General features: G+C 43.7%; 1 protein-coding gene across 1 annotated transcript in view; it reads left to right on the top strand.

The window, feature by feature from the left end:
- MPDZ (multiple PDZ domain crumbs cell polarity complex component) overlaps nt 1-26,238 on the top strand; it is a 798,673-nt gene that overhangs the window by 39,358 nt on the left and 733,077 nt on the right. Inside the window, exon 2 of the mRNA XM_085633687.1 lies at nt 18,658-18,731. Coding sequence (XP_085489813.1) covers nt 18,716-18,731 — 16 coding nt within the window. The 5' untranslated portion in view covers nt 18,658-18,715. The remainder of the gene's footprint in view (nt 1-18,657; nt 18,732-26,238) is intronic.

Raw genomic sequence — 26,238 nt, 5'->3', positions numbered from 1 at the left:
TTACTTTCATCTCTCTTCCACCTTGATTTTCGCTTTTTGTTTCACTCTCGGTCCCTTCTCTTTGTCTCTGACCCTTTTGTACTTGCCTTTTTGTGGTTTCTTCCCCTGAATGTAGATGAAACTTGCAATCAAAATAAACCGATGATGAGATCTTTTCATGCTGTCCAGGGACAGTGCTACGAAATATAAGAGGTGGGCCTTCCAAAACATAGTTCTTTTTTGTGTGTTAGGTTTTCAATATTTCAGGAACGCCGGCATTAAAAATGCATTCATATGAAAAGGAAATATAAAGCTACTATAAAAACGAATAAGGCGCTCTAGACCATACAGATGTTTTATACACTGGAATCGGCACATCCGTGGGATCACAAACTCCAGCTAGTGCGTTATTGTGCGATGGGTGTATCCGGTGGGGCCTCCCATAAGCTTGGAGCCACCTTTTATAAGATATGTAATGCACCTGTGATAATAGGAAATTGAGGTCACGTCTGCGTCACAGAGAAGTCCTGGTTGAACACAACGGCGAGCACACGCACCAAGCCCAGATCTTGCGTTACTACTCTTGCGAGAGGCGTTTTGGAGATTAATTAGTGGCAATGTGGTAATAACTGGAACCCCCCTCCTTTTTAAGGAGATTTGCTTATACCTGCTGGGTTTACAGTCAGGCGGCCACTCTCTAAAAAGGTACATTTAAAAGGAGGGCTGCTCACAATGCAAGAAAAAAAAATACAAGCCATTTATTTTAGTTTGTCGGAATTGCCAAAGCGATCACAGTTTGACTTGTGTGCCTCGTGGGATCAGAGTGAATTGGCAAAAACGGGCTCACCCCTGCAGTAAGGACAGGGCACGCTGGGGTGTTCGTTATATGCACGAGGTTCCATCAGATATGCGGCGGGGAGAGAGTGCCCCCCCCCCCTCCTCCCATGCCACAATTACAGACATCGAAAGGTGGATGGGTCAGTCAGATCTTGCGCAGGCTGGAGGTGCGGTATTTCAAGCCATCTTCTGTAGTGAGCAGAGTCCCTGGCACGGGGATTTGTACTGGCAGGCGCGAGAGTGCTTGTGTACAGTTTACACCTTTGAATGCGTCCGCAGTACCGTGTGCCCAACCGATGCGCGTGACAGCAGACCTTCCAGCCTGCAGCAGGGCATGGCCCCTGCGTTTCTATAGATGTAGAAGGCAGTGCGAATGAGCTCCCCCTCCACCCACTCCCCCAGTGTGCTCTTTCACCAGGAGTTTGGTTGGGCGGCGTTCTCAGCAAAAAAAGCACTTGCAGCAGGTAGAAGTTAGAATGTGTAGGCGCTAGAATTGCTGGGAAGGCAGTTCTCTCTCCCATATGCCTGCCAGTCAGTAACATTTTGTGGTTTCTCTGATAGAAACGGGTACCCACAGCAAACAAGACATGTCACAAAGACTATACATGGGCAATCACATGCATGGCCACTCTGTTATGGCATAGTTGTTCTAGAAGGAAGGATAAGTACATATGTTCAGCTGCTTTGAAGTGACAACTCATGACTGCATGTTTGGGGGCATGTCTGTCTGCTAAACGTTTTCATATCAAAATAGTGAACACTGCATGCAGTCTCATGGAGTGCATCATGTTAGTAAACATTCTCTGGTCGCTTTCACTCCTGCAGTGTGTGCATTGTCTAGTGGCACGACCTCCCAGGAAGACCCACACACATACACTTCACATTTGGGGACTGTGGCTGTCGAAGCGTTTCATGTAACCGTGTGTAACTATAAAAACACTGCTTGTAGGTTCATGTGCTGCACTATTTTAAGGGTATGGCCACACTTTTCAATACCACTTTAGGCAGAATGTGGAAGGTGACATATAAGGGTATTTACAGAGGTAAACTAACCCCCTAGCCAAAGAACGAAAAAAAATCAATTCGTATTTCTCTCTGTTTCTCCCTCTCACACACAGTCTCCCCTTAATCTTCTCTCTCACACCCACACTCTCGCTTGCACGCACACACCCCCATTGTGTATGTGTGTTTCTGCTTCCCACTCAAACATACGAACAGAAACAATATGGCTTTTACACACATGTAAATACATACATACTTTGTCTCGCTGTCACACACAAACACAGATTAGCACCTCTGTCTCGCTCTCACACACTAACAAAAACACATTACCTCCCAATCTCTCATTCCCCACCCCTTCTACGCAGTGAAACACCTGTATGTCTAAGCCTGGCCTGCCATTATTACAGCCACCGTACGGTATCTGGTCGCACAAGCATCTTTCTTCCCCACTAGCTGAACTACTGAGGCAAATCATGTTTATGTGGCTTCTGAGTTTAATTTGCGACCACAACACAGCAGCCATTTCTGCATTTTTAATACAACCATTCCGATTTGAGAGGAGTAATCTAAACATCTAAACATTTTTTAATTGGGCCTGTGATTTACTTTCGGTGCCCCCCCCCCCCCATCCCCCTGCAGTCCCGAGAGGCTGAGGCAGCAATCACAGTAGCCTTCTCATTCTCTGCATGATCGGCTCTCCAAACGAAGTCACTGCTACCCACACTCAAGTAGGCTCTCCACCCCGACTGGCTCCACTTCAGCCACCTATGGGGCAACATGCATGCTAGACAGAGCACGTCCCAATATTGACAGCAGGCAACACTTAACCGAAAAGGTCCATAGTCATAGAGACGTTTTAAGGTTATGGACATGAGATAAATGCACATCCACCGAGTCTGAAATGAAACGCATTACACAGTCTGTGCTTATCCCAACACCAGCCAAGGATCCAGCCTTCCTGGACCAAACTTGGACCCCTCCGAGTCAGCATTTCAAAACTTGTTGTAAACTGCAGCAGATCCAAAGTAACAGACAACTTTTTTTACATCACATTTGTCAGCCTCACTTTCCTTTGCTCCTCAAAGTGCAAAACAAATGTGTGATCATACGATTACCTCCGGTTTTTAGTCAAAAATAAGTAGATTTCACTGTTAGGAGTTATCACTAAGGCCCATGATTGATATGGCAATTTCAATGGACACCATGGGGTCAGGTTTACAGGATGCACCGCTGGGTACAGTTGTACTACAATGATGGCCTAGGGTCAAGAAACCATGCCGACTGGTCATCATGACCTGTGTTTTAAATGGGCCGGTACTCGTCGTTATGGAATTCCAGCATTTATCAGTTTTCTCTCCTGGAGGACTGGAGCTTCTCCTTAGACAGGGAGAATACCGGTGCTCACAGGGTTCCAGCAGCAGTGCACGCGCTCCTCCTGGGCCTTGATTATACAGTAGGTCACCTGTTTGGCAAACAGAGAGCAAGCTCTGGTGCGCGATCACACGCTGCCAACCTTACCAATCAGTTAATTTATTGTGTGCGGCCAGCGAGTTCCCTGTTCAATTGTAAACGAGATAGGGAAATGTATGACTTGACATACCGCTCAAAAGAGGGAGAGAAGACATTGCAAAAGTATTGTGATGGCACAGAAACACGATTTTATTCATTGTATTCGTGTAAAAACAGAAACAAATAGCTACGAAATTCCGAGCCACCAGTCGCCAATGAGATGGAAGGAAGGTAGAGTGATGCAGAAGCAGGAGGCAGTGAGAGGTAAAGATGGGGAAAAGAGACGAAAGAACCCCCGGTAAATTCAAGAGGAAGAGAATTAAGAAACGCAACTGAGCGTAGGTAGAGAGAGAAAAAGGAAGAGACTGAATAGGGGAGAGTAAGACAGACTTGGCAAAGGAGAGAAAGGGAGACGAAAATATGAAGAGATACAAACAGGTGTAAGTTTTGAGGGACAGAAAGGAGGAGTTGACATGGGAAGGTTAGACATGGGGTATGGATCGAAGGAAAGCAGTGAGATTAAATGCCCATGAAAAAGGTTTCATGCGTAGCTCTGCCAGTGATTTACCACATTAAAGTGTGTCTGCATCTCACTGAATAGTTTCTCAAACTAAGAGCAAAAATAGCTCGGTGCAGCCTACAGATTTCATGCCCAATCCCTCAAAGTTACAGCAACTGCTGATCACTAATATTAATCAAACCCATGCCTAGGCCGTGATTAAAGTAGGAGAACGAAAAAAGCAGCCAGCCAGCCTGTTGCATTAGCTTAGTTAAATTCTCCTACTTTAATCGCGGCCTGCCCGCCCGCACCATGCGCGCCACCAAATCAAAAATTGTAATCATGATGATGATTGATTCATCATCATAATTACACATTTTGATTTATTGCCTGCACCCGCGAAGGTCCCGTGAGAAGCTGAGCGCACAACTCAGGCTGAGCCTGAGTTGTGCGCTCAGCTCAGGAATGGGTAGCTCAGTGAAGGTTAAACAAGGCGCTAGCAGGCGAGAGGCCTCAGCATGTACACAGAGGACAGAGCTGTGCATACACGGTAATGGAATCTCGAGACCACCACCCGTCACCACCACTGCACGAGGCGCGACGCCCGCCAACTGTTTGTGCCACCCACCATGATGAATCAATGTCATATTAATTAATTTGGTGCCAGAAAAACGTTACGTACTCACCTGCTGTTGGTGGCAGTCTGTAGACACAGGGGGGCTACGTCGGCGGGCTAGCCTAGGATAAAATAATTAAATTATGGCCGCCCAAGATCAAGAAGTGCGCACCTCTGCTCGTCGTCACTCCCGATGCTGCAGGCAGGCGCGCAGTTTAAATAGCGCGAGGCCCAATGCGCATGCGGGGATGACATCAGCCGCACCCTAGAGAGGCGCACAGACGCGGCGGAGGAGGAGTCAGTGCATCGTTCTGCGCGCTGCGCAGAGGCACCTCCTCCTCCTGAAAGTTCGGTTCCACTTGCACACTGCACGGGTCAATCAGGCTTGCTGCTGTTTTCCCTGCAGCTGCACTCAAGAGCGGACTCGGTCGGAGTAGTAGTCTTGCTTTTGCTGGGAACTTGGAAGTCTGACTGACTTCAGTCTGTCGGACTGAGAGTCAGACAGTCTCACGGTCCCACGACGGTCGGACTGAAAATCGGCCCCCCAGCCACAAAACCGGCCCCCTATTGGAAAACCAGCCCCCACCCCATCCAGCCTACCGGGGGATTGCCCGGTGCCCGAAAGCACCAGTCCGGGCCTGCTTAGCACACAAAATATGCCTTCGGTGCTTTTTCATGCAGTCTCTCAGAGATGCGACTCCAATTTTAAGTGAGTGCCACAGGCCTTTGGTGCTGTTTCTGTGTTGTTGTGAACTAATGCCCCAGACATGTACGCAAGCGCCACTTTAGCAGTACCTCCTTGGCTCACAAATCCAGAAGGAATGCTTGTTTTTCCAGTTTATGTATCTGCACAGTAGGCAGGAAAAATGGAATAATCTCTAGAAAGATCTCTTGATGCAGACATTACACCTTACCTAAATACGTGAATCGATGAAGTTTCGAGTAATGTATTATGACACTCTTGGCGAGCACTAACATATGGTAAATCCTATTAACTAGTCTGCTGGCTATCTTTAGCATTTTCTGCTCGCTAATCCTTTGTGCTAAAGAGCTTCATTCATGTGAATTACACTAAATTGTTTCTTCTTAGCCTCTCTCACTCGCACTTGACATCTTTATGTTTTAAAAAATAACCGAGAATGGTAAGACGGGACCTGTCGGTTTCTTGCACGCCTTGATAAGTCCTTGACTAAAAATAACCTTTTTAAGCAACACATTAAGATTATTGGTACTTCTAGCTTTTGCTTGGAATCGCTGAAGTTACAAGTGGATTTTCTCCAATGAAAATGTTGATACCCCCATATTTTGCAGGTGCCTTTACGCTACTGCAACACCCTTTAACCTGTCTTTTGGTGTGTAGATGGAAAATGTATACTTGCTGTTCTGTTTTTCTATTGCATCTCTGCTGAGCTAAACATATATTTGAATTCCACTGGTGTGTAATATAAATGTTGTGTCATCGGAGTATGTAGTAATATATTTAAAATTCTCCTCACTTTCCTTGTCTAAATCTTTTTAAATTCCTGTGAAACAGTTCTCAAATTTAAACTCTTGAACACGAGACATGACATTAAAACTCACTGAAGTTTATTTATTAGTTTCACAGTTTCGGGCTGTCCCATTAGTAACATTTCTGTTAATGCCCCCCCCCCCCCCTGTATATGGCAGGCAGTAAGGGGGACATAGAGACATCGGGATTGCACAGTTTTATATCTCACTCCATTGGTAATCTCCAACCCACTAGACCACAAATAACATTCATCCAAACAGTGGGATCAGAGTTGGAATGACTCAACTAGGAAGCCATGTGATGCCACATTCTGCTGTTATTGTCTCCAATATAAACATATTTCCATACACTTAGTATCTCATGGGCACCAGTGTAATCCCAATTAGAGATGCAGAGACTACAAATTAAGAGGGGGAGCCGAGCCAGAGCCAAGCCAAGAGCCTGGCTTGGTTTTAAGCCTTAGAATGAGCCGAGCCCATCAAAATATTTGGCATGAAGACCATGCAAGAAAAAAACATAAGATACAAAATTAAACAATTTTTTTTTATATTTATTTCTTACGCTGGAGTGTTTCACTTTAGTAAATTCAATAATAGCACTGGATTGAGTGCCATTTATTAAAGTGCTAGTGATTAAATATGAATTTAGAAACATTATTGAACTGCAGTCCACATAATGATGCTATTAGTGAACCAAGAAGCAAGTCGAGTGTTTCACCTTATATGGCTCAGACTGTTGTTATAGATGAACAATTGTAATGTCTAGCACCACATATATAAGTGAGGATTTTGTACAGCGGTCATGTTGGATTGATGTATTTCACACTGCTCTCCAATGTAAGAAAAGGAGGCACTGTGAAGCCAATTAATTGATGCGGATCACACAAGTTGATCAAGCAAGGAAGCTGGGGTTAACCACAGGTTTTGTGGTTTCAAATTGTGCAATTTCTGCCACTACATGAGTATCTCATTCCCATTTCACTTCAAAGGCTAATGCTTTGTTTTGCATTCTTTGAGGTGTTAAATCAGTACAGTCTTAAATAAGCGTATGCCTTACATGTTAAAGTAGGTTGAGCATAGATGCCTTATTGAATAAACCTACAGAGGTAAGTAAAGTGAAGGCATTGCACTGTATATTTAATGGTGACATCATCAGCTTCCTCTAACTTAGAGGCAGACTTTAGGAGAGGTTCAACACCTCATGAAAGACAATTACACCTATCATCAAAACAAAAGGTCTGGGACAGCCAACCAAAGGCCTTTCAGGTCTTTACATCAACTGAGGTGCCATTGAGATTGAGGAAGTGTAGGAAGATGGCTCTGTATATACTATACCAAAAAGAGGTATAGTGTGCACAGAGTCCAGTGAGTCCCTAAAGTTATAGCAGAGGTTAGAGTAGATAATACCTTACTCTCGATTTAGGGGTAGCTGGGCTGAGCAGTCATGCTTATCAGAGGGTAGTGCTAAGCATTTATTGTACACACTCAGGCAAGAAATGATAGCACACACTCAAAGATTGAATCCAGGCCAAGGGTTTGTATAAAAAGTTATTTTGTTGTTAGTTTATTTTCTAGAATCGAGTTACTTAGTTGCAGCATAAACACAGCGCAAACACTTGTAATGCTGTTATTGTGAACTACAGTTCAGATAGTTTATTTTCTAGAATCGAGTTACTTAGTTGCAGCAGAAACACAGTGCAAACACTTGTAATGCTGTTATTGTGAACTACAGTTCAGAATGCAATACTTTTACAGGGTAAGTAGTGATCACTTGCAAACAATACTTAAATAATGTAAATACAGTTCATTTGGCTTTAGTTCACCTTTGTTTCCCAGGAACACACATTTAAATGCAATGCAATCCTATGGGAGGAAAGTTAGGTAAGTAACTTACATGTAGTACTTGACTTACGAATTCAGTTTCGGGTTTGCGGTACATTACACTGGGCAAGGGTCACGAAGGCGCAAAGAGTGTACCCTCAGTGGCACAGGGGCAGATGGGTGTAGAGGTCAAAGGGAAGGTTGGTGCCCAATGTAAGGCTATGGAGACAGGGGGTACTCGGGAGTGCACCAGTTGCAGGTAGGTACCCGCAGTTTCTGTACCAGGGCCCAGGGATCAAGGGTTAGCATAAAGGGGGTCCCAGGTGGGCACCTCCAGTGGCACAAGGGCGGCAGGGTTCAAAGTAGGCATCGGGCTCCCAAAGGAAACCGATGGAGGTCGTCGGTCAAGGAAAAAGGTTGCAGTCTTGGACCAGAAGTCTGGATGAAGGGAACCAATGGCGAAGGAGTGAAGTTGGAGAGTTGCTGGACACAAGGACACTGTCAGTTGGGCACCCCAAGACCTTGTGACTGTGGATGCAGGGGTGTCTTTTCGTGTTGGGTTCTCCTCACCGGTTCCGGTCGGGGGGACCCTTAAGTATGTGGCTGCAGGCATCGAGGAGAAGGTCGGAGGAGGTTGTCCAATGCCGGATCCCAGGTCAGGATCGTCGGGGGGTGGGGTGACCTTGATGGGGTGCTGGGACACTCAGGACTTGGGCCATGGGCGTCGGGTGCATAGTGGTGTGGACTCGCGGTTCCAGCTGGACCTGGAGTCCTGGCTTGAGTTGCTGCTGGACAAATCCGGTATCCATTTTTTGAAGGCAGGTCAGGTCTCCGGGGGTTCTTGGAGTTGGCTGGCTGCAGGACACGCCGGTTGCTGTTTGTAGGGTCTTGAAGCAGGAGACTGGTCAGTAGGGCTGGGGCCAAGGCAGTTGTCATCGTCTTTCTTCGCTGCTGCACGGCTCTTCAGTCCTCCTTCATAAAATTGAATCTAAGCAGCAAGGTTCAGGGGTGCCCCTAAATTCTAGATTCAGGGGCCTTACAGGCGTGTGCAGGTTGGAACCAATGGGGTCCTTCCCTGGGGTCTCTACACCCCCTCTTATGCCACCCTCCAGTGGGAGGGGGAATATGCTCCACCCTGATTAGGGGAGTCCCCACGTCTTCAAGATGGAGGGTACTGATATGTGTGCTTCACTTCGCCTCCCCCACCTGAGTAGTGGGGTTGACAAAGGAGGGCACACCTCCCTTTCTTTCTAGGTTTTCCCACCGATTCTCCCACCCGAAGTGGAGGGTCAGAACTGGTGGGAGCCAGCTGCTGATGGCAGCAGAGGCTGGGGGTAGCTAACAAAGGCGGCAAACCTTTGAAGCTTCCCCTGCGCGGACCCTGCCAGTCCTGGGGAAGAGACATGACACCTCTGCCCAGGATGTGCTTTGTTTCAGGGTCCAGAGAGCGCAGGGCTCTCTACCCAGGGTTCCAGAAACCTGTCTGGTGGTGGCAGATGGTGGGTAGCCATTCAAGAACCACACAAGTGGTGGTCGCTTTTCAGGAGGCATCTCTAAGATGCCCTCTGAGTGCATTTTACATTAAATCCAACACTGACATCAGTGCAGGTTTAATGTGCTGAGAAGTTTGGTACCAATCTTCTCAGTCTTCAGTAATGCCATCATGGAGCTGTGGAGATTGTGCTGACAAACTACCAGCTCATGGACTCAAAATGGCGTCACTGCACTTACAGTGTCTGTGAATGGCACAGACACTGTAGGAACATATTGCTCATGCAGCTATGTCTTCACCTATGATATGGTGCACCCTGCCTTTTGGACTGTATGGCCTGTTAGAGGGGTGACTTGCCCATGCCACAGGCAGTGTTGGTGGGCATGGCACACAGGGATGTGTGCCATGTCGACTATTCAGTTTGATCTGCCCCAAAACACTCAGCCTGCAATGGCAGTGTGTGGCTGGGGTCTCTGAGGGTGGCATAATACATGCTGCAGCCCTCAGAGACCCTCTCTGGTTTCAAGGCCCCTGGTACCCAGGGTACTTTTTACAAGGGATTACATATGGCCCATAGGTGTGCCAGTTGTGGAGACAAAGTTACAGTTTTGAGTAAGAACACAGGTTCTGGGAGCCTGATTGGCAGGGACCCATGGCGCACTCAGTCAAGTTGGCATCTTGTATCTGGTAAAAGGTTAGGGGGTAACAATGCAAAAAGGGGCACTTTCCTGCAGAAAGGCTATGTTATCAAGAGAATACTCCAGTGAAATAGATGGACTCTCTGCACCGTGAAACTGCCAATCATACTAACCCTAAGCTAGGGTATAGTTTGAACATTTCTGCAACATGTTTTTCACTAACAGAAAATATTGTTCTCAGTAATAGACATGTGAATTTGGGGGAAGGACAAATATGTTTCACTGCCCTCTAATTTGGGGCACAACAATTGAAAGGGCAGCTGGTGTACATTTTTGTGGTATTTTTATTCAGTTTTCCTCTCTCTGTCAGTTGACGACCCAATCTAAGTAAGCTTTCACATTTTCATTAACTATGGCTTGATATAGTCATGTAGTCTTTTTTAGGTGTCACCAAGACAGCGCTTGTGTTGTTTCTGCAAGACATTTTGTTTACATTCAGTGGGCTTACAACCTGCTTATAGCTTACCACTCGTTAGCTTCAGCATTGCTCTCGTTTTCTTCATTCCCATTTGTCTTGGCATGCCTGTGTCATGTCCTCTTCGTGTGTTGGCACTCCCTGGAGCATGGACCAAGTGATTTACTTGTGTCCTTCCACTGCCCCCGTTTTTGGAGCTACTTTTTTGGAGTGGGCTCATGCACTCCATATGAGTGCTTGTGTTTTCAGTCCATCTCCCATATCCCTGTCAATGTATCTTTTATTTCTCCCACTTGCCCCCTTCCATGGTGCTTCTTTTCCCTCCCACTCCTATGCCCAACAATGTAAACCAGTCAGCTCATCCATGACAGCGAATGGGTCCATGTTGTGGCATAAAATACGCATATGCTTGTACTGTAATGAGTAACTGTGATTTTGCTTGCCATTCAAAAAAAGAACACTGCAACATTATTTCTTATCCCCCAAATATCATTTATCGTATAAAACATTTTCTTTCTGCTGCGTTCTTCTGCATAATAACTCAAAAATACAGTGCTCACCAGTGCAGTGCCTCTGTGAAACATTGACAAAACCCATGAGAGTGGCTTCTCTCCAGAGATTAAGGACCCTGTAGAACTTGAACTGAAGCTCTGACGTAGGCCTTTGCCTGCATTCCTCGACACCACTGCACTCTACACCACTATACTCTGTACCAATCCACTCTACTCTACCACTGCATTCTACGCCACGCCACTTTTTACCAATTCATTCTACACTACTCAACTGTACTCTGCACCACTCTCTGCCACGCTACTCTGCACCACTCTCTGCCACTCTAATCTGCACTGCTCTACTGTGCACCACTCCACTCTATGCCACTTCCTTCTATGCCACTTCACTCTATGCGACTTCAAGCCACTCTGCACCACTTCACTCTATGCCACTCCTCTCTACACCACTCCACTGTACGGCACTGCACTCTACGCCACCATAGTCTTCTATACGCCTCTGCATGCTGCACCACTCCACTGTGCACCACTGCACTGTATGGCATTCCACTCTAGGAAACTGCACTCTACACCACTCTAATCTACTTTGCTCCCCTGCACTCTACACCACTTCACTCTACGCCACTCCACGCTACTGCACTCCACTCTGCCCTAATTGACTCTACTCTAGTGCACTTTCCTCTGCACCACCCAGCTCTACACCAATCCACTCTATTACTGCACCCTATGCCACTAATCTACTTTGCACCACTCCACTCTACGCCACTGCACTCTACACCACTCTGCGCTGCACAACTCAACTGTAGTCCACTCCATACTATACCACTGCATTCTACGCCACTCTACTGTACTCTTCACCACTCACCTCCACTCTACATCACTCCATGCCACTGCACTCTGTGACTTCATTCTACACCTCTCTACTATGCAATACGCTACTGTGCTATACGCCACTGTACTCTATACCACTCCACTCATGCTACTTCACTCTACGCCACTCCAAGCCACTCTACACCACTCCTCTATACACCACTTTGTGACACTCCAATCTACAGCACTGCACTCTGACCCTATACTCTACTACATGCCACTGCACTCTGCACCACTCCACTCTGCATCACTGCACCTAGTGCCACTGCACTCAATGCCACTCTAACCTATTCTCCACCACTGCACTCTACACCACTCCACTCTACACTACTGCACTCTACTCTAATCCACTCCACACTAGTGCACTTTACTCTGCACCTCTCCACCCTATGCCACTCTGTTACTGCACTATGTGCCACTCTACTCTGCACCATGACACTCTACTGCACTTTGCCGCTCTATTCTGCATCACTCCACTCTATGCCACTCTACTGTACTCGGCACCACTCCATGCCACTGCACTCCAAGCCACTGCACTCTGAGCCACTGCTCTCTGTCACTCCACTCTATGCCTCTCTACTCTGCACCACTCTGCAGTATGCCACTGCCCTATATGCCACTCTAAACCAATTCACTCTACTCTACACCCTACACCACTCCACTCTGCACCACTCCACTCTGCGCCACTCCACGCTACACCACTCCATGCCACTGCATTGTACACCACTCCACTCTAGCCCACTCCATGCCACTGCAGTGTATGCCACTCTGCTCTGCACCACTGCACTCTACCCCACTGCACTCTTCAGCACTTCGGTCTACTCTGCACCACTCCACTCTAAGCCACCGCACTGTATGCCATTCCACTTTACGCCCCTATACTCAGCACCACTGCACACTACTCCACTTCATTGTACTCTGCAAAACTTTACTCTACACCACTGCACTCTATGCTACTCTACATCACTCTAGTCTACTCTGCGCTGCTCCACTCTTTGCCACTCCATGCCACTGCACTCTATGACACTCTACCATACCGCACTGCAGTCTACGCCACTCTTCTGTACTCTGCACCACTCTATGGCCACTGCACTCTATGCCACTCTACTTTACTTTGCACCACTCTCCTCTACGCCACTCTACTCTGTGCCACTGCACTGTATGCCACTCTACTCTACACTGTTGCACTCTATGCCACTCTACAGCACTGCACACTACAGCACTGAACTCTACCCCACTCAAAACCACCCTACTGTACACCACTGCACTACGTAATTGCACCACACCACTCTACACCACTCTATGCCACTGCACTCTATGCTACTCTGTACTACTCCACTTTACAATACTATCTCTATGCTACTGCACTCTACGCCACTCTACTTTACTCTGCACCATTCTACGCCACTGCACTTTACACCACTGCACTCTTCACCACTCTAATCTACACCACTGTACTCTGTGCCACTGCACTCTGCGCCACTCTATTGTGCAAGCTCTACGCCAGTGCACTCTGCACCACTCTACTCTGCACCAATCTATTCTATGCCACTGCACTCTACACCACTCCACTCTACCCACTGCACTCTGCATCACTCTACTCTGCACCACTTTACTCTACACCACTGCACTTTACGCCACTGCCCACTACTCTGCTCTGCACAGCTGCACTCTATACCTCTCTACTCTGCAACACTCTACTCTATGCCACTGCACTGAACTCCATCCCACTCTATTCTATGCCACTCCACTCCATGTCACTCCACTCTATGCCACTTCACCCCACTGTGCACTACTCCAGTCTGCCACTCCACTCCACACAGTGCCACTCTACTCTACGCCACTCTACTCCACATCACTGTACGCCATGCCACTCCACTCTAATGTGCTCCACTCTATACCAGTTCGTGCCACTCCACTTTATCCCACTCCACTTTGTCACTCCACTCAATGCCATTCCATTCGGTGCCACTCCACTCCTCTCTACTCTACGCCACTCCACTGTACTCCATGCCACTCTGGCTCACACTACTCCACTCCTCTGAATGTCACTCTACGCCACTCCACTCTATGCAACTCTTATCTGCCACTCTACTGCATTCTATGCCACTCCACTCTATGTCACTCTGCTATACACAACTCTGCTCTACTTCACTCCATGCCACTTCACTGTACACCACTTCACTCTATTCTGCTCCACACCACTCTACTCCACTCCACTTTACGCTAATCCACATCACTCTGTGACATGCCACTCCACTCCGCGGTACAACTGGACTGAAAGACATTGACAAAGCCATTAGTTCTCACATAGGCAAAACCTATTGGCTTTGCCAATTCTTGTTTCTTTGTGCTACTCATTAGAATGATCTGTCTCAACATGCTGACCAGTGAGTCGTTTTGACTGGAATCTGCATGGCATCGTTGGCGGAGCAATGAAGTTCACAGTGCCCAGTATATCTTCATCCTGTTCCTTATCAGTACACAGAGTAAAATGCTTTAAAACCTCCTTGTGTGGAAGCTAGAATCCCATCTGATGTTTCCTGGGTAAATGATGGATCTCAAATTAGATTGGTGAACATGGGCACCACATTCAGACCTCTGATCCTGCAGTGTATTGGTGCTTGCGGCAGCCATATACTTCTTGATGGGTCTGGCCTAGTTTTTTACTTGTTAGGTCGAACCTAGGCAGCGCGCATGCGCTGTCTGCAAGATCCGTTGTTATCTCCTCTATCGGCTTTTGGCATGCCCATGAATTGCCATTTGTTCGTTGTTGTGCCATTTAAGAAATACTGGGTTTTTATTGGTGCATTGGGTCTGATTATCCTGCCTTTGCGTGCTTGGGTCACACCCAGGCTATTTCACTCATCGTTTGCTTTCGTTGGCCATCCCAATACATCCGGGGTTCCTCCTGGTCATCCTGATCTGCCTTTTTATTTTGTAGGACATCAACATCGTTTTAGGCTTTCAGGCAGGTTCATGGAGCAATGCTCTGTTTGGCACCTGCAAAGTGGCAATTTCTGTCCGGTGGCTGTTGACCTATGCCAATAGCTCTAACTCAAAAAAATGCGAGACCTATTGTATTTCTAATGCTTGTATTTCAGGGCACCTTTCCGTTTCACACAATGGTTTGCAGCAGTGAAGACGGTGAAACAGAGACCCTGCTGAGTGGGGAATTCTCTAGTGTGAACCACTTTCTTTGGGCTCTGATAACACTTGTTGTGTTTGATGGGCTAGGATACAGACAACCTGGTGTTGTACACCCTCATGTGATTAACTTCCTGATTTTGCTCACATGTGTGATGGACCCTCTGCCTTTCTTAGCTTGGCACCATGTGGTGTGGCTTGCCTTTTGTGGTTACGTGTGGTAAACCCTGATTTGTATGGCAAACTCTGATGTAGCTTTCCGTGCGTGGTTAAGTCTGATGGAGCTTGCTATGTGTGGTTGCCTCTGATTTAGCTCACTGTGTGGCCATACTCAGTATGGGCCACTACTTCTGGTAGACGCTGATATTGCTTATTCCATTGGATGGGCTGTGAAATGACTTTCCAACTGTGGTGGATGCTGGAGTGACTCATCTCATGTGTTGAACTCTGTTGTGACTTATGGATGTTAGACTATGGTAGATTATATTTAACAGCAAGAAAGAGTCTAGATATCAGTCCATTTTATATTAATTCTCAATGTGAAATAATCCGAACAAGACCATGGAAATTTGAAGCGCTTTGTGAATAGTCAATTCGTTTGAGACATTTGCTTTGCTTAGGGTAAGAACTTTTCAGCTGCCATGCTACTGAGCCTATTAGATATTGTAGGTTCTAAGTAAGCCTGTGAAAGAAACACAATTTTTACCGCCAATATTTACAGTGCAGCAACATTACCAGTTTTCTAGGTGTCCAAGCAATTTCATGGAAAGTTCACAATGTTAGTTATATGTAGGTCTGGATTAGTGGCAGCTTTATTTGTTTTACTGGCTTCACGTAATCTAAACAAATAATAATTACAAAATCCACACACATAAGGGTTATGGGTCCTCCTTCTTCATCCATTGGTCTGTTTACCTGTCATTCACATTTTGCTTCTGCCTTCCTAAACATAAAGTATAGCATAGGCAAATGAGCCAGCCTACTCCAGCCTTCGATTCTTTTGTGCTGTGAGTGACAGTTTTTTTTTCTCGTGATCACGTGCTCACCCAATACACCTGAAAAAAAGTGCACTTCATTCCAAGAACGGTGGGTCAGAATTTTGCTTTGCAAATGTTTTTTTCATTTTGATTCCGTATATTGTCTCAATTTATTAGTCGTCTTGTTAAAATGATATGCAGTGGGCAAATGGTTTTTAAATGTATAATTATTTTTTTCAAGCATGTGCCTGCCACATTTAGGCGGGATGTTTTCTTTTATTTGTTTTTTATTGTTGTTGCATATGCTTGTAGTAAAAACATAATATAACCATGGAACCAGCATGGCAAATTGCAACTATTTGGTTGAATTTGGGGCCCTTTTTTTGGAATTACAATAGTGATAATAATGCTTCCTCATTTATAGTTATGAATGTAGCTTCTCTGAAAGTGTTATTTACTTAAGTGTTATGTGATCTATTCACACGGCACGTTAAGATAATGGTTCTCATATATATATGTAAATGTCAGAATTAATTGTTCTTTGTTCTTCCCCTTCCTTTTCTTTTTTTACTTAATTTATCTTCGAACGTATCACTTGAATTTCATATATGATTATATTTATATGCTGTTTTATATTTGAAAAGCCCCCCAAAAATTGGAAGCAAACAACAAAACTGTAGGAGCAGGACCTTAGCTGTCAGGCTGCAAGTTTAATCGACTCTGATACGTTGTCTTCCCTGCTCGACTTGCCAGGCTTTAGCGCCGGCCACAACTCCATGTATCAGTTCCTGTCTCGCCGATAAGGACAGCGCACTCATTCCACGCATACTTCCCTTCCAGGCGGCGCACTCGTGGGCTCGCTGCTTTTATTCCGTGGAATGCGGCAGTCCAGCTCCTGCCTGACGGCTTTGTTCACCCCGTGACCTTGGAATGTGATCTTGTTTCTGACGCAGTTCCTTGCTCCTAGCGTGAAGCAATGATTCTTAAATATCGTATCTCCCTAATTGACAGACCAGCATTTAGGGGCTATAAAGGAGTGAATCAGGACTGCGTGGGCGTCCTCATCGGGGCTGTTAGCAAAGTCAGCACAAAAGGCCTTCTTTGCAAATCAGGAAGGGGAAAAAATAGCGCTTGACTAACTGCCAGTATCTGATTTTCTAAGGCAAGTCATAATGACCCCGCATTTAAAATGAGCGTTGGGAACCTCAATGCTGTTTGCTTTTAGTGAAAACATTTTCTGAAGAGTCAATAGGACACAGACAGACAGGTACAGCACGCATAACAGTGCTTAAATTGTCTCTGTCTATCTATCTATCTATCTATCTATCTATCTATCTATCTATCTATCTATCTATCTATCTATCTATCTATCTATCTATCTATCTATCTATCTATCTATCTATCTATCTATCTATCTATATCTATCTCTATCTATCTATCTATCTATCTATCTATCTATCTATCTATCTATCTATCTATCTATCTATCTATCTATCTATCTATCTATCTATCTATCTATCTATCTATCTATCTATCTATCTATCTATCTATCTACGTGCATAACCGGCTTTGTTGTACTGTGTACATTCCATCTCGTCACCTTGCCTCTTATTATTTTTTGCAGCACTGTGTTCTCCGTCTTTTTATCTCACACTTCTATGTTCATTTTTCTCCTTGCTTTTTACTTTTGTCAGTATTTTTATTTCTCTTACTCATTCTTTTTCCGTTTAGTGTCTTGGTTAATTTCTGAAGATAAGACACATAGGTCTGGCTTTCATAAATTAACGCACACAAACATTGGCATGCGAAAATGCCTTTGTGATGGTAATGATGCGTTGATAGTGGTAGTGCTAGTAATGGAGATTTATTGGAAGTGATAGTAAAAGTGGTGGTGATAATGGCCACACTTACATCCTTAAAAAAAATATTTAAAGAAGCATTGGCAAAGCTAATAGGTGTAGGTGTAATGTGCTAAGCAGGGGAATTTAGCACATTAGATTGAGACACACAGCAAGGATCCATCAAGACCACATGACTGTGTTATTCTCTGGGAGAAACACTGCCATTTTACATGCACACATTTCTTAAGTTGCCTTATTTTGTATACAATGACTTCTGACACACATTGGCTTGCATGACAGTTCAGGATTAGTTTCTCTGAAACCCCATTGCTTACATTTCCACTTTGTAAGTACACTATCACGACACCTTGAACATTTATTACAAGGCCTAAAAGTACATTGTACAAATATTGTTGCGTTACTCACCCGTAAGGCGACATAGCTATCACAAGAGGATAAACAATGTCAGCCCTGCTAAAGCCTCGACACGTAAGCGTGGCTACTGTTATTATATATACACAAAAAACAAGAGGAGTCCGGGGGCAAAAAAGGTCCAGCATACAGGCCCCAGGGTATGAACTGTGAAAACAAGAGGTATGCTGTTCCTATAGTGGAAAGGGAGGTGTGGTCCTAACCAAGGGGGCACATTAGGAGCAAGAGCCCTCACACACCTCGAAGGATGCCATGCTTTATCATCGGGCAGCTCCCCGTTGGGCCAGCGCTGCAATGCCCAACGGGCCCCGCAGGGGGGCTCTTTGCTAGAGATCTTTTATCTGTGATCTTGGCCTATGATGAAGAGGGTGTGTTCATTGGCTGATCTTGTGGTATTCTTGTACTTCAGTAATGTTGGAGTACTTTGGCTCATATATTTGTTATTACATGTTTGCTTCAACATTAAATGTGATTTTCTCTCATTTATAAATTTATTTTCTGCAGGCCTGCATCAAATACTTATGAAAATTGAAATCGAAGTATTAAAACACTTGAAGCCAACATGTTAGAAACAATAGGTATGTACATTTATATTTGTTTTTTTTAATGTAATATTGCTGTTGATTTATGGTTCAGTTATTTATGAAGAGGATTGCTTTTGTAGATAGTAATAATTATGAGTATTACACTTCTAGGATGCAAATATTCCACCAAAGTGGCTATTTTGGTGGAATCTCCATAATAGCGTGGGGACGTTGACCCCCACTGTGAGCCATTATCACAGTCACATTACCCACATATTTTTCCTTAAAACCACTTTCCCCTGTAGCACCATTAATTTTGATACCTTTTAGTGCGAGCTTTCGGAGCCCTCTCTCCAGCAAAAACAGAAGGCAAGTAGTGTCTGCTATTACTGTGACATGACGTAGTTGGCGTAGGCTGTATTAACCAAAATAAGCATGTAAGATTGGTCGGTGTATTCATTCTGGCCAGCCTGACATGTGCCGTTCAGGATTTCCCAATCAAAGCTTCCAAGAAGGAAAGACAGCAGAAACTTAGCCTCATCAGTGTCTGACGTAGAGCTGTGTTTGCCTGTCCCAGCCAATCCTGGCAATGCTCTTATGCTGCTTAGTATTCTAAGCAGCATGAGAGCAGTGCTTGGATTGGCTGGGATGATATTGCCCAAAGTGCATATCTTTTCCAATCAGGCAGTCAGCTCAAGAGGAGGGAGGATTTAATCTCGGGTGAGTTTTTTAGGCAAAATTGCAGCTGAACGTGGGCTGTTTAAGAGAATAGGAAAAGGTAGGATTACGTTCATTGACTTGCCATAAGCTGCAGAATTAGGTTCATTTTGGAGAGGTGATCGATCAGGGAACAATATTTTTATAATTGTAGTAAGGAAAATAATTTACTTTTATGGGCATATTTACATTTTTATGAGCCCTCCTACTTTTGAACGTTGCCAGCCGCCTCTGTTCAAATGTTGCAAAAAAACGATAGTGGTAAAGATGCTATAAAGGTGAGAGATACCTTTATCACCTTCCAAGATGGCAGGGTGTACTCTTTGCAATGAGAGGGAAATGAAACTGAATTTTGTAGGATAGGTGTGAAACTTAACATAACATGCAGTAGTAGAGCACACATTCAGACAACTGATGCTTATTGTTTCCCAACTAAATATTACTTAGGAAGTTTTCATCTCCTTGCAAGCATTCACAGTGCTGGGCAAAACAGTCTTCACGGTGTGTGCGGCAAATGTAGTAACACAGCATCTCAATTTAGACCTAGAGAGCAGTCCATAATGGTTATATATTGTTATAAATTGAATGAGGAACAAACTACATGACAGTCATTTTAAGAGCGTTATGTACCAATACTTGTACTCATATGAATTGTGGAATTATCTGTAGAGCGATAAAATATGCTACATTGATAAAATACGCTATGTATTTTTAAACTGAGTTCTTCATTATAATATTTAAGTTAGAAAACTTCATGCATAATTATGGACATTCTGTTGCCATGAGAAAGTTAAGGGAGACTCTTCTGAAGACTGTTCTTATGAAGCAAACCCAAAATGGTAACTAAATTAGCATGAGATATTAAGGAAGAATTGGGCTCCAGATATTTTTGATGTGCAGATCAGTTTTCCAAAGATAATCATTGATGTTTCTCACCATCTTGTTAGTTTTGTGGAGATGAGCACGCCATCATATAGTCAAGAGGTGTGGCAATGAGTTCACTCCGGCACAACATATTTTTACCGTGGGTGGGTAAAGTTGGTTTAGTGTTCAAAATGACATAAAAGGCCATGCATAGATAAATGTTGAGCAAAGTTCTAACTTGAGTCTGCAGTCTTTGATTTTGCGTTTTCAGGTTACCGTAACTGATTTAAAGGAGGTGGTTTACCATCTGTACAAGATAGCCAAATCCTTGGCACTGCAAATTTCAAATCTGCCTCAAAACCACCAAACTGCCTGTTACCATTTTTACAATGCAACACAGTAGACCCACTCGCTGTATTTGTGAGACTGTTATGAAAAAGTTCACTGTATCAACCTGACTTATGTTAAAGATCGTGGCCAACCTAGGTTCTCCAAAGAGCTTTGATGGTAATCCCAATGAACTTCTCGGAATATTATGATATGCAATTATTGTTGAGTGCAGTGTCTTTGGGGAATCTCTGTAAGAAAGTTCCCACTCCATCTCACTAGTACCTTTGTCTGCTACTGCAGTATACTCACTTTTGCCTGAGCAATGAAAGCCAGAGGTGGGGGCGGGAGAGGGGTATCAGACAACCTGAATTGAATTTGTGAATTCTTTAAACGTTTTGTTATGCATGTCTTGTGTTTGTCCAAAGTCATTTTTATAGGGTTCCATAGTGGTTTTTGCAGATTTGCTGCATTCTGTCAACTCAGAGTCAGTGTCCCATTCGCCATTAAAGAGATTAAACGATTGATGAGAGTTCTTTCTCTAGGGACTGAGAGCGGATGATCTAGAAGGGGCTAGAGTTCATGTATGATTCCAGGCTATAATACGTTTTTTACAAGCCATTGGCTCCTCAAATGAAAATGCACTGCTTACCTGAAGATAAAATCTTTCCCTATATTCATAAGTAATTAGTCAGTGGAGCACATGCACATTAATGCAATTAGTATATTTATTGATGCACTAAGGATTCTGAAGATTAAGGAGCAGAATCTTGAAAATCTCAAGTCAAATCAGCAGAAACGTTTGGCAATGTACGTAGAAAATGTATTGGAAAAATGCAAAAAATGTTTTTATGAGAGAAGTAGGACTTGAAGTCTGCTTTTGGCAGGACCTAGACTTAAGAGTTAATTATTCATTAAGAGTTAATCATTCATTAAATAACTTTTTTATTCAGTTTGCTTGTAAGCTATAAAAGACAATAAAATTACAATGTGATTTCAACAGTAAAAAATAATCAGTAAAAACAATAATACATCGAACAAGTGCAAAAAATCACATAGTAAAAATAAAAAATTGTATTTCCACAGAATTCCTCAGCCTTTGTAAATGCAACAAAGCACGTTTGACCTGTGGAAAGAGCTCATCTTTTAATCATGGGAAAATATATTTTTTGCGCGAATGCACATAAAAATGACAGAACGTTATAAAATGCAAAGTGTCCTTTTTTTCAACCAGTGCGCAACTACATGGGTCCCGGAGAGAAATCCTTATACCAACCCTTTGGAAACCGATACCAAATGATGGATCAAGTTTAATCTGAATCTAGTACATAAAAACATTGATGGAAGGACATTCCTAGATCTAAATAAGGTTCAAGTTAGGCAAATTTAACAACATAATGTGAGATCCAATAGCTGGGATGGTCACCTCCCAACTTTCTCACATAGACCTAGAAAGGTCCTTGAAAGCTTTCTTTGTCTGATTTCACAAGCTTTTCCGGACTGTCAAAATTCTCCGGATGCCCCAGTTCTGTGAAGGTTCTTTTGATATAGAAACCAAGGAATTCAATTAGATCCGTTGAAAGCTAGACAATCTCTTATCATGCAGTTTAGTACCGCTTCTGGTTTAATCCATGCCGACATTCACTGTATCACGAGGCGCATCTTCAATATATCTGTTAGAAAGGCTACAACTTCATGCACAGTAAAACTAGCAGAGAGTTGGGAGGAATATTAATCTCTTTAAAAACGTATTTTCTGAAGTTTGTAGAGGAGAAATATTGGCATACTCCCAGATGTCACTTCCATAGGAGGCAATGGAATTTTTTTTTTTTTAAGAATTGCTGCTAACGACCTGCTCTTAAATCTAGAAGGAAAACCCTTAATGGAAGCAATCGATCTCATAAATGTCATTAATCTGGAGGATAAAAGAGAAGACGAGGCTATAGTTGGATCAAAATTAATCCTAAAAAAGAGTGCAAATTAAATTTGCTAATAATATTGTTCACCTCAAAAGCACGAGATTTAGCATATCTAGAGCCAAACATCATTACATGGGATTTCTTAAAATTAGTGCTTAAATCGAAGGAATCCATGACAATGCTTCAATTTAATATTCATTAAAGGCCTAATGCTGTTCTGTTAATTAAGACAGTGTCATCTGCCTACAGTAGAGCAGGAATCGGGCAGCTCCCAACAACAGGCATATCATAACCATCATGTACTAAAGTATATTCTAATTGATAAATATCACCCTATGCAAACAACTCCATTTAATCTAAACAAAGCTGAGCATTCTCGCCCTGCATGTATCTCAATTAAGGAATGACATTCTAATGGAGATCTCGCAGATGATACACATTGTTTGATTCAACACCTAGAGAGATCACGATAGACCAAAGTTTGTCTCTATTTACCCTATCAAGCGCCGAGCTCAAGTACATGAAGTTCACATGTAAAGGTTTCTTCTTGACTGTGGCGGACTTGTTAATAATTAAATTGAGATTTAATAATTGATTCCCTAGGCCTGGTTTAAACCCATATTAAATATCTGAGAGTACCCGAATCTCTGATGCCCTCCTTGTCAGTCAATTCAGAACAATCTGCCCTAATATCTTAACCGTTGATTTCATGAGGGAGATCGGCCTGTAGCAACAAGGACCAACCTCATTGCCCTTTTAGAAAATGGGCGCTATCTCCGATTATGACCAGGAGTTAGGAAGGCCATGTGCCACTGCAGTATTAGTAATATTTGTAGGACGTGGAGCCCCTAGCAAGACTTATGCTTAATACATATCAGCTGGCACACAATCTGGACCAGGGCCTTAGTTTTGGAAGACAGATTTATGGCATCTGTGACGTCCTTCACCATGAACTGCAGACATACACAGGGGGGGCTAGATGATTAACAACTGGGAAATGTCTAACCAATTTGTCTGCGCGAGGATATGAGCGCATATGATGTTTTCCAGATTGGGCGAAAAAAGAGATAGATTGACAATTTCCGAGAAAAGGGACGAGTTATTCCTTGGCAAATCATATACAAAATGCAGAAACAAAATTATTTCATTAATCTGTGCGCAAGATGTTCCAGCAGCCGGTTACTGTTAACGGTACTTATCCACTTATTTTCTCCTATTAAAGTAATGGACACTTTTGATTAATTTTCTCAAAAAGCTATTGGAGGAGGCCGCGTTCTAGAATTTAGTATAACATTTAGATAGGTTGAAGTTGAAGGAAATGAGTAATAGAGAATTTTCTGAATGTCTCTGCCTCCTATTTTGAAAGTCTCCAGTGCTCCACATCTTCAAACAAATGGCAGCTTTGCATCTTGTGAATGCTCTCGACAGCTATTTCATCATATTTGAAAATGCACTGAGTTTCATCCAGTGTATTTGTTTGTGGCTAGACTCTATTGTTACGTTGACTATTATTTCACAGGGTTTGGCAAAATTCCTCCAGTTGGTCCATCTGATATCGTTTTCATAAAAAAATGTGCAAAGCTTTGAACAAACTAGTGCTGGTTTCTTTCTTTTGTGTAAGGTTTGACAAACTTTGTGGAGTGTCAAACTTAATGAGAAACTGAACAAGGGTAACACAATTGGCGCGCCCAGCTGCTGCACTGCTGCAAAGAGAGAAAGTGTTCCAAGTAAACCATATCTTCAATGTAAACCAAGTAATCCATAGTAAACCAATCAGGGTGTCATTCAAATTGTCCAGATCTTTGTATATATATATATATAGAATCAATCTGGAGACAGCTAGATTAAACTGAATGCTTTATTCACGCATTTTCAGATGCCTTCTGTTGCCCACCCAGGCTTTTACATAAGCACGTGCTGTTAATCATAATTCACAACAGGACTCTCAATGCAACCCAATGCATTTCGAACCTATCTGGTTCTTCGTCAGGGGTTGCTGTAAAAAATTAGGAAAATAAGCTTAACCAACCACTCGCCAATTGTGGTACCCTTTTTCAGTATCTTAGATACGCTGTGTGGGACGAAACACAGCGCTGCTTGCACGCATATACCAGGCAGTTTCAGCAAAAATAAAAAAAAGACCATGGGAAGGAGTGCATTCGCCACTTATACACTTGCTTTGAAACTCAATGAGTGGGCAAAAATGACACAGAGTTCTAACAATAGCAAATCTGAAATTGGTACTCCTCACAGTGGGCAAACAATCGCAGCCCACAAGTTGTAATTTTGTTTTTTTAGACATTTATATTTATTTCAAGGATTGGGTGTCTAAATAGCAAACACAGCGTTTCAGTTTTGCCATGTTAGGTTTTCAGAGAGAGATCTTCACAATCTTTGCAGTGTTTTTCTTTATTCAATAGAGGGATGATAAACGTGTGATATGCTACATTCCTGTCAATAAAAACCCACACACTAAGCAATTGGCTGTGCCACATGGTCATGAGGAAGTCAATAGCTCTGACAACAGTTAAGGGAGACATTGAGATTGTGTGCCTCTCATTGACTAGGATGATTGTAGGAAAGTATTCCTTTTGACCCGGTCACCCACACTTTCTGCCTGATAAATGATGTTATTTCGACTGGAAGTGCACTGGGTTCCTGCTAATCAGTTCCTCAGTGCCAGAGCTCTTTCCCGAAATTGTACACTTTTCCCCCCCAATTGGCAAAATCTTAAGCACCCTCTGTAAGTCCCTAGTAAGTGGTACCTCTAGTACCTAGGACCTGGGTTACTAAAGAGGGTCCCTGAGGGCTGTAGCACAAATTGTGCCACCCTATGGGACCCCTCACCAAAACACATGCAAGGCTGCCATTGCAGGCTGCTTGTCTTGGTGCAGACAAAAGCAAAAGCACGGCATGTCATACATCCCTGTGTGACATGTCCCCTAACAAGTTTTTTCCCCGGAGTTTTATATAGCGCGAACTTGACCCGAAGGTATCCGAACGCTTTACATGAGCACCAGTTACGTTACACAAGGACACGTTCATTTTTGTTAGGCATGGGGAGATGAAGTGATTTGCCCAGAATCACAGGATGTTGAGCGTCATTGCTGAGACTCAAACCCAGTTCCCCACATTTTGTTGTTTTTTTTAAATTCTTTTTATTAACCTTTGCTCATATGACCATACAAACCAGCAATTACCATAATCTGTACATGGTTGTCTTCTCAAAATTCCAATATTTTTAACCCAGTGAGGGCTGAGGACTCGGGTCCTGCCCAGTTCAAAAGAACCCCCCAACATGTAGCAGACCATGCATTCAGTGGGAATATACAACATTGTAACAAGTCAGGTAACCAGTTCCCCAAATTTGAGGTCGACAGCCCTAACTGTTAGACCACATCCTCTGCCCAACAATGCACATGTATTTGTAGGTTACCCTTACAGCAGGCCTAACAGTCCCAAGGCAGGCTGCTGTTTATTACATGTGAGGGCACACCTGCATGAGCAGATCTGCCCCTGTGCCGGACAGTCCTATTATCGCCAGTACAAGTGACCAGGGAAGCCATTGTAAAACATGTGCTGGGCACTGGTGAAAACTATTTACTAGCTACATGATGGCTTCACTGAAGATAGGAATGTTTGGTATCAAAAATCTTGTATTGATAAACCCACACTGATTCCAGTGTTGGATTTACTGATACATGCACAAAGAGGGCACCTTAGAGATGCCCCCT

This window comes from Triturus cristatus, chromosome 2_1 (genome assembly GCF_964204655.1).
Source record: "Triturus cristatus chromosome 2_1, aTriCri1.1, whole genome shotgun sequence".
Classification (NCBI taxonomy): Eukaryota; Metazoa; Chordata; class Amphibia; order Caudata; family Salamandridae; genus Triturus; species Triturus cristatus.
The sequence above is the reverse complement of the archived record's forward strand: the minus strand, read 5'-3'. Positions and strand labels throughout refer to the sequence as shown.